Source organism: Nomascus leucogenys, chromosome 3 (genome assembly GCF_006542625.1).
Source record: "Nomascus leucogenys isolate Asia chromosome 3, Asia_NLE_v1, whole genome shotgun sequence".
NCBI lineage: Eukaryota > Metazoa > Chordata > Mammalia > Primates > Hylobatidae > Nomascus > Nomascus leucogenys.
The window spans coordinates 33,452,332-33,464,952 of NC_044383.1; the positions used below are offsets into that span (position 1 = coordinate 33,452,332).

Genomic DNA, 12,621 nt, shown 5'->3' on the forward strand with positions numbered 1-12,621 from the left:
CGGGAAGTGAGAAGATCGCTTAATTCCGGGAGGTCGAGGCTGCAGTGAGCCGTGATCGTGCCACTGCACTCCAGCCTGGGCAACGCAGCGAGACCCCATCTTAATTAAAAAAAAAAAAAGTTAATACAGGAGAGACTGGACTGCTTTGAAAAGTGGATTTGACGGGAATGTGGGGTTTGGAGAGATCTTATGTTTTCCAAGACTAGAAAAACATTGTGATTCCGTTCAGCCCTCCCGGAAAATACGTAGGGGACTTAAAGAGCGGACCGAGTACCTGTTTGTTTCCCCATCCCTTAGCCGGCAGGGCTCCGGCAGCGCCCTGGGAGAACTTAGGGAAAGGCCCTTCTCGCAGCAGTTACCGGAAGTGACGCATTCATTCTCGCGAGAACAAAGACGCGCGAGCATCGGCGGCCCGGAACCGGCCTTGGAACAACGGTGGAGCCTGAGGCCGCTTCCCCTCCCGCCCCATGGAGCGGCCCCCGGGGCTGCGGCCGGGCGCGGGCGGGCCCTGGGAGATGCGGGAGCGGTTGGGCACCGGCGGCTTCGGGAACGTCTGTCTGTACCAGCATCGGGTGAGGCGGGGCGTGAGAGGGAGCGGCGGTGGGATTGAGCGTCTGTGGAACACAGGGCTGACAGTGTGGGATAGATGGTTGGTGGGACCTTGGGCAGTATTTGTGGGCCAGTGGGCTTGTGTGTGTGTGTTAGAGAGAAAGATACTATGCCCGTGTGTCCAAAGTTGTATCTGAGGTACTGGGCATATAGATAGAGCTGTTGCGGGGAACTTGGGTATGACTGTCAGGCTGTGACCAGGTGTTTAGTGAGTGTGACAGTGCGTGTGTGTCTCTGTGAATGTAGAGTGTCAGGGTGTGTGAGGCAGATGCACGTCACATTGTGTATGTAGGAGTACGAATGTGTGAGAAGGCTGAAGGGGACTGCCTGTTGGAATGTGTGCGTCTGTGTGTGTGTGTGTGTGTGCGCGCGCGCGCGCTTGGAGGCCGTGTGATATCAGTGGGGACTGGAGTAGACAAGGAATGATGGGTCCAGAGTTAAGCCTTTGGAAGCATGGATGGGCTTTGGAATTGGGGATGTATTCCAGGTCGGGACAGTATGAGGGTAAGTTGATGCAGATCATGGCTTCAAACGGAAGGCGATATTAGTAGATGGAGATAGGGGGTGCTCTAGTAGGTAGAGGACAGTTAACATCAGACTCAAGAATTTTACTTTGATTTAATACAGAATGTTTAACCATTGTAGCAGCAGTTAAAAAAACATATTTGGGTGTTGTTTGTTTGTTTTTGTTTTTGTGACGGAGTCTCACTCTGTCGCCCAGGCTGGAATGCAGGGCGCGATGTCGGCTCACTGCAGCCTCCTCCTCCCGGGTTCAAGCGATTCTCCTGCCTCAGTCTCCTGAGTAGCTGGGATTACAGGCGCCCGCCACCGTGCCCGGCTAATTTTTTTGTATTTTTAGTAGAGATGGGGGTTTCACCATGTTGGCCAGGCTGGTCTCGAACTCCTGACCTCAGGTGATTCACCTGTCTCAGGCTCCCAAAGTGCAGAGATTATAGGCGTGAGCCACCGCACCAGGCCTGGGACATATATTTTTTGATATACCAACAAAAGCTACGAACCCTTTCCCCAGAAAAAATGCACAGATGCACATCCACACAACCATGCATTGCCATTTGAGAGGTTCGTGCTTTCCTAAAGGACATTTTAGGTAAATAGACCCCGGACTAATAATTCCTGCAATATAGGCTTTGTTTTGTAAGGCCTGTAAAGTAAGTATAGTATAATAATTACATGCATCATGGGTTTGAGAGTTAAATAAAATAATAATGTATGTAAAGCTAAATACAGTACCTGACCCATGAAAGCCCTCAACTGTTAGCACCTGCTGCTACTTTGTTGTTGCTGCTATGATCATAATCTGCTATGATCATAATGCTCCTCATTAATTGGCCTTAAGGAAGTGTCAAGATCAAAAGTGTTGTTCTAGGAAAATGGTTTTGTAAAGGATAAATTTGAGTGGAACAACATATGGGACAAGATGAACAGTTAAGATTTTACTAAAATGCCTGGGCTTGGCTTGTGAATAGAGGAGTGAATTCAAGAGGAAAAGTAATCATTTGTTATCTAAAGGAACATGGGTGTAGTGAGAAAGCTCATAATTTGGGGTGGGAGAAAGGGGAGATAGGAGTCTACCTTGGGGAAATAGACATGTTTAGGGTAATTAGAATGACAACTGAAACTGATATAACTGAGGAAGTTTTGTGAACCAGGTTTCTAGATAGGGCATGGGAGAAAATCTTGGAGAAAGAGAATGGAAGGTGAAGGACTAAGGCATTAAGTCCTGTGATAGCAGGATAAGTAGTAAATTTAGTAATTCTCACCGTCAGAGGGAACATAACACACTAAAAAAAAAACAAAAAAAAAAAAACTGGGAGCCAAGTGCTTCTAGTGGCATGTTGCCTGTGTTACCTAAGCCTGCCTGTCAGCCTGGTCATAAGGAAAAAGGATGCATGCTGGCAGCTTTTGTGACTTCTTTTCTTGGTCCCTGGGTGGAGATGGATGAATTAATCACTTTTTGTTTTATTATGGTAAAGTATACATAACACAACATTTATCACTTTATTTTTAAGTGTACAGTTAGGTGGCATTAAGTACATTGACGTCGTTGTACAGCCATCACCCTATCTCCAGAATATTCCGACTTTTTAAACACATAACTTTTTTGTTGTTGTACATCTATAAACTTCCCATAGAACATTCTTTGTGAAAAGGTAGAATTTCATAGAATGGATGAAATATAAATTAAGGAGTTGAAGGATCTTACAGAGTGGGATTTTTGAAATAGATAACTTACTGCTCCATTAACATGAGCATTCAGGGCTCAGTGTTGTTCATGGTTGTGCCTGATTCTCATCTCCATGGTGGTAAAGGCCTGCATGGGACATAGATATAACTGGTCACCTGCTCATAACAAAAGGAAGATTGAAGGGAGTGAGAACTGTGGGTAGGCTAGCATGTAGTCTATCCTAGTTTCCTTCTTCTCTGTGCACCAAGTATCATCTTATCTCTAGCTTCTTTTTTCCTCTCACCTTCCAATTCACACTACCCTATCCAAGCTATGTCTTGCTTCCCCACCTATATTTTTTCTGTCCTGGCCCCTGGGCTCTTCTCTCTGTATTCATACACAGCCTTTATTATAACTCTGGTTTATGTCAGAGATTACATATGTTGGAAATTCTTTCGAACTCTCCTCATGATATCAGAAACATAGTGTAGCCTGTTTAGCCCTGACTGCTGTTTCTGAGCTGCATTGTTAATGTTGCCAGAATATGATGGGGTCTGGCTATTTCCTGTAATGTGCATCAGAATGGGTTTAATTTCAGTCAGAATTGACTAAATTACTAGTCACAGGCAAGAGATGTTAGGTTCATTATGTAGCTATGGAAGCAGAAGTACACTCATTGGTAGGATTTTTTTCCTTCGTGTCATTTGAAATGCAAACATTAGGATTGGAGTTTTTTGCTTTAGGCTTGGTTATATTAAAACTTTCTCTTGCTGTTTGGAGTCCAGGAAGCCCTGAATTACCTTCTTCATTTTAGTTATGCTCGAAGCTGGGGCCCATATTTGTTGTCTTGATTAAGCTCTGAAAGGGGTTTGCTGAGGAGACAGGATCTTTTTTTTCCTAACATTATATATGACAGAGAGTTCCGAAAAGACCTGTTATAAAATCAGTTTCAGTCACTTTTCCCTTGTATGCTATTGTGTGTTTGAAGGTCAGTTTTAAAGCATTGGTGTAATAGTCTCATGGTTTATCTTTTAAAAAAGCATTGCCTCAAGAAAGCTGTGGATAAATATATTTAATTAGTAAAGCTAAAAAGTTTTGTTTTCTTAGGTTATTTCTTTGGTAGCAAATCTGCACAAGAACCTAATTTTTTTTTTTCTGTTGATTTTCTATTTTGGCAGGAACTTGATCTCAAAATAGCAATTAAGTCTTGTCGCCTAGAGCTAAGTACCAAAAACAGAGAACGATGGTGCCATGAAATCCAGATTATGAAGAAGTAAGTGTACTCCTTGACTTACATTTCCCTGGTTCTACAGCCCAACCAGATGTCATCATGGGGAAAGAGGCCAGGAATCCACTCTTCTCAGAATCTTTTTGGGAACATATATTTTTTTCTCTCATTAAATATATTCTATTTCAAATAATAATATCACATTAGGATTAAGAAGGTTTAGTTAAAATCAGCTAGGACACTTACACACTGTTGGTGGGAATGTAAAATTGTGCAGCTGTTATGGAAAACAGTATGGTGATTCCTAAAAAATTAAAAATAGAATTACCATATGATCCAGCAATTCCATTTCTGGGTATATACAAAAAAGAATTGAAAGCAGGGACTTAAAGAGTAATTTGTACACTCATATTCATAACATTATTATTCACAATAGCTGAAAGGTAAAAGCAACCCAGTATCTACCAACAGAGACATGTATAAACAAAATGTGATATATTCATGAAATGGAATATTATGCAGCCTTAAAAAGGAAGGAAACTCTGACACATGCCACAGCATGGATGAATCTTGTGGACATTATGCGAAATGAAATAAGCCAGTCACAAAACGATAAATACTGTGTCATTCCACTTATATGTGGTACCTAGAGTAGTCAAACTCACAGTGAAAGAAAGTAGAATGGTGTTTGCCAGAGGGTGAAGGGACCAGCAAATAGAGAATAATTTTTAATAGGTGCAGAGTTTCAGCTTTGCAGAATTAAACAGTTTTGTGCAGTATAGTGATAGTAGCAAAACATTGTGAAAGTATTTGATGCCAGGCTGGGCACGTTGGCTCACACTGTAATTCCAACACTTTGGGAGGCTGAGGTGGGTGGATTGCTTGAGCTCAGGAGTTCGAGACCAGCCTGGGCAACATGGCAAAACCCCATCTCTACAAAAAATATAAAAACTAGCCAGGTGTGGTGGCACATGCCTGTATTCCCAGTTACTTGGGAGGTGGAGGTGGGAAGATTGCTTGAGCCCAGGAGGTCAAGGCTACAGTGAGCTGAGATCATACCACTGTACGCCAGCCTGGGTGACAAGAGCAAGACCCTGTCTGAAAAAAAGGAAAGCATCTGATGCCACTAAACTGTACACTTAAAAATGGTTAAGGTGGTAAATTTTATGCTATGTGTATTTTACCACAATCAAAAAAGTATTTCATTTCAGTTAACAAAAGTCAGCTAGGGCCGGGCATGGTGGCTCACACCTATAATCCCAGCACTTTGGGAGGCCAAGGCGGATGGATCACCTGAGGTCAGGAGTTTGAGACCAGCCTGGTCAACATGGCAAAACCCCATCTCTACTAAAAATACAAAAACTAGCTGGGTGTGGTGGCGGGTGCCTGTAATCCCAGCTACTTGGGAGGCCGAGGGAGGAGAATTGCTTGAACCCGGGAGGCAGAGGTTGCGGTGAGCTGAGATCACACCACTGCACTCCAGCCTGGGCGACTCCATCTCTAGATAAATAAATAAATAATTAATTAATTAAAAAAAATAAATTACCCCAACATTTAGTGGCTTAAAATAGCAAACATTTAGTATCTTATAGTTTCTGTGACTTAGGAATTTGGGAGTGGCTTAGCTGGGTAATTCTAGCTTAGAGTCTTTCCTGAGACATCTCAAGATATTGGTTGGAGCTGCAGTAATCCAAAGGCTTGACTAGGGCTGAAGTATCTGCTTCTATGCTTACGTATATGACTGTTGGCCAAAAGCATTCTTCGCCATGTGGGCCTCTTCATGGGGAAACTTGAATGTCTTCATGACATGGAAGCTAGCTTTCCCCAGAAAGATCTTTTCCCTAGAAAGAGTGAGTGATCTGAGAGAGAGAGAGAGCGAACGAGCGAGCAAGATGAAAACTGACATATCTTTTATGATCTTTCCTCGGAAGTGAGACTCCATCCTTTTCTACCACATTGTGTTTGTTACAGTGAATCACTAAGTACAGCCTACATTCAAGGGAAGGAGAGTTAAGCTCTTAAAAAGAGAAGTAGACATACTTTAAAACTTCCACAGGTAATGTGCTGAGTACGTTACAGATCATTCTTCCAGTTATCACAGCAATCTTATATTTAGGTATTATTTTGTAAATGAGGAAGTTGAAGCTTATAGAGTCACATAGCTGGTGGTTGGTAAAGTGTGGATTTGAAATAAATACTTTCTGACTCTAATATCTATGCTTAATTCCATTTTGATTCTCAAACTTGGTTATGTGGCAGAATCACCAGGAAAGCTTAACAGTGTAAATTATCAGGCCCTACATGTACATGGAAATTCTGTTTGCTTCTTTTTCTTCTTTTCTTTTTTTTTAAAAGAGATGTGGTCTTGCTATGTTACCCAGGCTTGACTTGAACTCCTGGGCTCAAGCAGTCCTCCCACCTCTGCCTCTGGAGTAGCTGGGACTATAGGCATGCGCCACCACACCCGGCTAATTTTTTATTTTTTGTAGAGATGAGGTCTCACTGTATTACCCATGCTGATCTTGAACTCCTGGCCTCAAGCAATCCTCCCACCTCAGCCTCCCAAATTGTTGGGATTACAGTTGCAACTGCACCCAGCCTAGAACGCCAGATTTGAATCCTTACTTGACTACCTACTCACTGTGTGATCTTGTTACTTAGCCAATTTGTGCTTCAATTTTCTCCTGTGTGGAGAAAGTATTAATAAATCTACCTATAATAGGATTATTGTGACAAGTAACTGAGTTAATATATTTAAAATGCTTACTGCTTGGCAGTTAGAAATGTAACAGTAGTAATAGTGATGGTATTTTTATGTGTGTTTTCTTTTAAAAAATTACTAATTTTTAATTATACAAATCAGAAATTAGAATATTATAAATAATACTGATCTTTCCCCTTCTGTTCATCCATTCACAATTAAGTAGCATTTCAAATCCAGTCCCTTTTTATTGGAAATAATTTTTTTTATTGTAATGTTTTTCTTTCTTATTAGGTTGAACCATGCCAATGTTGTAAAGGCCTGTGATGTTCCTGAAGAATTGAATATTTTGATTCATGATGTGCCTCTTCTAGCAATGGAATACTGTTCTGGAGGAGATCTCCGAAAGGTAGTGTGGATGTTTTGAGATGAGAGATAGTAAATCACAAACTTTAGCAATGTTTGAATCATATTAAATATAATAAACTAGAATAAGAATCGGAAAAGCTATGGGCTGCTTCTTGTTTTGTAAATAAAGTTTTACTGGAACACAGCCACATTCATTTCTTTACACATTGTCTATGGCTGCTTTCTTATGGTTGCAGAATTGAGTGGTTTTAACAGAGACTATGTGACTTGCAAAACCTAAAGTATTTACCATATGGTTCCTTACAGAAAATGTTTGTTGACTCCTGATTTAGAAAATGCATTTTTGTTGTTGCTGTTTGATGGGACTATAGCAATGGTGTTAGACGAAAATTTCAGTGGTTAAGGTGCTTATAAAAAGTTGTTTTCTGTATGCAATCTTTTTTTCTACCTAATTTTAAATGTGCCCATATGACCATTTTTATATATATCTGTGAGATTTGTCAGCCTTTTCCAGTTTCAAATGCTTTTTGCCTCTTTTTACTTTTATGAGCCTTATCATGAAATTTACATGCCCTCAGTATGGATTTGGTAATTTTATTCCCTTGTATTTTATTATGACTTATTTTTCTCATTTGAATATTCTTTTAGAGTATAGTAATTAATGTGTGGTCACTATTGCAGCCCAGCAATTTGCAGAACAGATTTTTAGATTTCTTTCTTTTTTTAGCTGCTCAACAAACCAGAAAATTGTTGTGGACTTAAAGAAAGCCAGATACTTTCTTTACTAAGTGATATAGGTATGTATCAGTATTAAAATACCATTGTAATGTAATGTAATGTCCCTTTGGTCCATAAAAGATTCTCTATCTTTTCGGGAATTCAGGAGAATTGTTGATACACTGTACAAAGTCTATAGAATTTCAACATCTATAAGAAGTTATAAAAATCTATTACTGTTGATGCTAAATTAAAACTAGGATATTTTGGCTAGGTGCGGTGGCTCACACCTGTAATCCCAGCACTTTGGGAGGCCAAGGTAGGCAGATCACAAGGTCAGGAGTTCAAGACCAGCCTGGCCAACATAGTGAAACCCCATCTCTACTAAAAATACAAAAATTAGCTGGGCACAATGCCACATGCCTGTAGTCCCAGCTACTCAGGAGGCTGAGGCAGGAGAATCGCTTGAACCCAGGAGGTAGAGGTTGCAGTGAGCCAAGATTGCACCACTGCACTCCAGCTTGGGCAACAGAGTGAGACTTTGTCACACACTCACAAAAAGAAACTAGGATATTTTATTATTTATTTGTGGCTAAGAGGCCTTTTTTTGTCTAATAGATGTTCCAATAGCTGACAAAAAAATCATGTGAAATGACCTTACTCAATTTCACACCCCCCCACCATTGACATAGTAATTTTGTTTACAGTGGAATTGCATCTCCTTGAGGGATGGATCCTCAAGTCAACTCTTTTTTGTTTGTTTGTTTGTTTTGAGATGGAGTCTAGCTCTGTCGCCCAGGCTGAAGTGCAGTGGTGCGATCTCAGCTCACTGCAACCTCTGCCTCCCAGGTTCAAGCGATTCTCTTGCCTCAGCCTCCCGAGTAGCTGGGATTACAGGCGCCCGCCACCACACCTGGCTAATTTTTGTATTTTTAATAGAGACGGGGTTTCACTGTGTTGACCAGGCTGGTCTCAAACTCCTGACCTTGTGATCCGCCCGCCTCGGCGTCCCAAAGTGCTAGGATTACAAGCATGAGCCACCACGCCCGGCCAAGTCAACTCTTCAGGGTGAAAAATCTCTGCTTAATCAGAATGACTCCAGAAAAATTCCTAAAATAACCAGTACCTAACCTTTTGGAGGAACCTCAAAACCCAAAAATTTGGTTCCCCATAGATTTTGGTTTTGCCTCTTTTCCAAGATCATGAGGGCTAAAGTCCAATTGAAATGGGTGATTTAGGTGGGAGAAAGAGGCTTCTAAGAGTTACAGGGATTTTCCCAATTGCTTGTTGCATTTCTATTTGTTGTTAATTCTAATGAGTTAAATGAACATATAGTATAATTTTGTAGTATTTGTTTAATGTTACTTTTTTTCTGTGAAGAAAACCTGAACTACTATAGTATTAGTTGTGTAGTTATGATGATCCATATAAACTTGAGCATCAGAGCAGATTTGTACAAAATGTGAGGTGAATTTTTATTTTAACTCAATGCTTTCTGTTACTTCAAAGTATATTTTAAACTTTATTTAGGGTCTGGGATTCGATATTTGCATGAAAACAAAATTATACATCGAGATCTAAAACCTGAAAACATAGTTCTTCAGGATGTTGGTGGAAAGGTAGGTGAAACCTGAAGTAATGTTTCATGCCTGTTGAATATAGTCTCTCTGATATAGTTAGTCCTTGAGCTTTGGTGTCTTTGCTATGTGCCCATAACACTCTTACTTTTTCCATTTCAGACCTCACCACACTGAACTGTAGTTTTGTGTTTAGTTTTTTTTGTCCCTTCTGCTAAACAGTGGTTCCATCAGAGAAGAAACAGCACCTGTTTTTTTTTTTCTTTTTCTTTTTTTTTCCATTTTTCATGCTTAACCCAGCTCCTAGACTTCACCTGTCTCATTCAAGTCTGTTTTTCCAGCATCGTATCTAGCAAAGATACAGGCCTTGAATACATAATATGTTAACGCTTATTATTTTATTCTTACGAAGCACATCCAAAACACATACATACACATCCTGGGTCCACTTTAAGAAAAAAAAGAAAGTATATATATTTTTAAAACTTATTTTCCTTCCCCCAATTTAAATGAGTCATCTGGAGAAGAACCAGAAATTGTGAATTGACTCTTAAAATGTTCATTTCATTAGTAACTTAAGCAGTTTTCTTGTTTCCAGCATCCAAATTTCATTCCAATAAAGACTTCAAGGCCAAGAGTCTGAACCTTGTGTTGAGTTGTGTGTGCCGTCTCGTTAGTTAGTGAAGATAGTTGTTGGCCTCTTGGAGGTGTTGGAACTTTGGTGATGCTTCTTCTCTTAGGAACCTTTCACATATGCTTGGCACCAAATATCTCTGCTTTTTTTTTTTTTTAATCCAAAGACTTCAGGACATTCTTGAAGTTAGATCTAAGTATTTATTCACATTTAATCTACTCTAAGAGAGTATGATGCTTCTTCAAGTTTGGAAGTCACCCTTGCCTTTACTTTCCAGTTTAATGGATTGAGCTTATTTTGAATATAGCAAAATAAAAATTAATAGCCCACCTGTATTTAATTTTTACCATGTACCAAGCACTGTGTTACCTTCTTTACTTTCGTTATTTCATTGGATCCTAATAACAATTCTGTGAAGCAGGGACTGTTAGTCATCCAATTAGATTACTGAGAGAGGTTAAATAACTTGGTAGATCACACGCCTAGTTAAGTGGTGGCACTCAGGCTTGAAATATTTTCGTGTTATTACAGAGCTCAAGCTCCTCACCACTGCCCTCTCTACAGCCTTATAAGGATATTGTTGTCTTTCCTTTTTAAATTTCTCTACCATTTAATACTTAATCTGTCTTATTATTTTGCAGATAATACATAAAATAATTGATCTGGGATATGCCAAAGATGTTGATCAAGGAAGTCTGTGTACATCTTTTGTGGGAACACTGCAGTATCTGGTGAGACCTGTATTGTTTCTTTGAATTTAAGTGTGTATAGGATTCTCTTATTTCTGAAGATCATGAATAGAGTAGGTCAAAAATAAAGTAGCTTTTCCCATACAGTGTTGGTGTTTAAAGCATTTTCTCTTTTGAAGGCCCCAGAGCTCTTTGAGAATAAGCCTTACACAGCCACTGTTGATTATTGGAGCTTTGGGACCATGGTATTTGAATGTATTGCTGGATATAGGCCTTTTTTGCATCATCTGCAGCCATTTACCTGGTAAGAAATGGATGAGAACTTGGGCATGCTTAATGGGAATGGAAATTTTTTCATTTGTCTTTTTTTCTTTCTTTAATTGTTTAATTGCCTTTGAAATATACAATTAAATATAATTAAATGGCAAGAAATCTTAATTTGTGAGAATCACTTTGTCAGCTGAGGTAGCTTTTGATTTTATAGGCATGAGAAGATTAAGAAGAAGGATCCAAAGTGTATATTTGCATGTGAAGAGATGTCAGGAGAAGTTCGGTTTAGTAGCCATTTACCTCAACCAAATAGCCTTTGTAGGTAAGTATATTTTAGTTAAGGAAGTTTGCCACAGTTTCTCCAGGGTTGTAAAGGAACAGGAGAGTAGTTGTCTGTTTCAAGTTGCATTATCCAGTAGAACTTTCTGTGATGATGTAGAAACCTTCTATATCTCTGTTGGCCACATGAGGTTATTGACTACTTGACAGGTAGCTAGTTTGGCTAGAGAACTGAATTTTGAATAAATAGTAAGTATAAATAGCCACTTGGGACTAGTGGCTACCATTTTGGACAGCACAGGTCTAGTGGAAAGAAGAACTGCCATTTAACTGATTGACATATGTCCTAAGAAGGCTGTTAGGATAATGAAGTAAATGGGTTAATTGCAGAATGGATTTGGACTCATCCGTCAGAGTTGTCAGTAACTAACATATGTGGAGTTTTGAGTAGTTTTTGATGGAAAAAAGTTTGTCCCCTGTCATTTCATGAATTTGAAAGTAAGTTATGAAATGGTACAGACAAGTGATGTGGGAAAGAAAATGGACAACCTGCAAAATTACCTTTCTAACAGTATAAAGGGAAATTGGAACATAATGATTTGATTTTCACCCTATTTTGTATGTTTTCTAGTTTAATAGTAGAACCCATGGAAAACTGGCTACAGTTGATGTTAAATTGGGACCCTCAGCAAAGAGGAGGACCTGTTGACCTTACTTTGAAGCAGCCAAGATGTTTTGTATTAATGGATCACATTTTGAATTTGAAGGTTAGTCTTAATGGGTCTACTGCATAAGACCAGTATTGAAAGTAACAAGTTTATTTGGAAAATTAGCATAAATACAGTTTAATAATCTTTTCCTGTTGCTTATTTATTTATTTATTTATTTTGAGACAGGGTCTCACTCTGTCACCTAGGCTGGAGTGCAGTGGCACATTTTTGGCTCACTGCAACCTGCGCCTCCTAGGTTCAAGCGATTCTCTTGCCTCTCCCGAGTAGTTGGGACTACAGGTGCGCACCACCATGCCCAGCTAATTTTTGTATTTTTAGTAGAGATAGGGTTTCACTACGTTGTCCAGGCTGGTCTCGAACTCCTGACCTCAGGTGATCCGCCCGCCTCCACCTCCCAAAGTGGGATTTACAGACGTAAGCCATTGCGTCCAGCCCTGATGCTTATTTGAAAAAGAAAATTGTATTCTTAGAGCTGATTTTTAAAAAAATTTATTTAGCAAGCTGTCTCAGTTTGCTTCTCTGTGGTCTTTGTTAATTACTCCTTTGAAGCAACTTTTTTATTTACCTTTTCCCATGTTGTTGCCATTATCCTCGATTCATTTATGTCTAGTCATACTGGATTTGATTTGGTA

The 12,621-nt window shown here is 39.7% G+C and overlaps 1 protein-coding gene across 4 annotated transcripts in view; it reads left to right on the plus strand.

The window, feature by feature from the left end:
- Positions 1-389: 389 nt before the first annotated feature.
- Positions 390-12,621, plus strand: part of CHUK (component of inhibitor of nuclear factor kappa B kinase complex) — a 47,793-nt gene continuing 35,561 nt past the window's right edge. For all 4 annotated transcript variants that reach the window (XR_004029055.1, XM_030808563.1, XM_030808568.1 and 1 more), the window contains exons 1-9: positions 390-572; positions 3,973-4,067; positions 7,018-7,132; positions 7,820-7,889; positions 9,340-9,428; positions 10,662-10,751; positions 10,889-11,013; positions 11,194-11,301; positions 11,890-12,025. Coding sequence is in view for 3 of the 4 variants with exons in the window: in XM_030808563.1 (XP_030664423.1) it covers positions 468-572; positions 3,973-4,067; positions 7,018-7,132; positions 7,820-7,889; positions 9,340-9,428; positions 10,662-10,751; positions 10,889-11,013; positions 11,194-11,301; positions 11,890-12,025 (933 nt within the window). In the remaining variant the exon portion in view is untranslated. The remainder of the gene's footprint in view (positions 573-3,972; positions 4,068-7,017; positions 7,133-7,819; positions 7,890-9,339; positions 9,429-10,661; positions 10,752-10,888; positions 11,014-11,193; positions 11,302-11,889; positions 12,026-12,621) is intronic.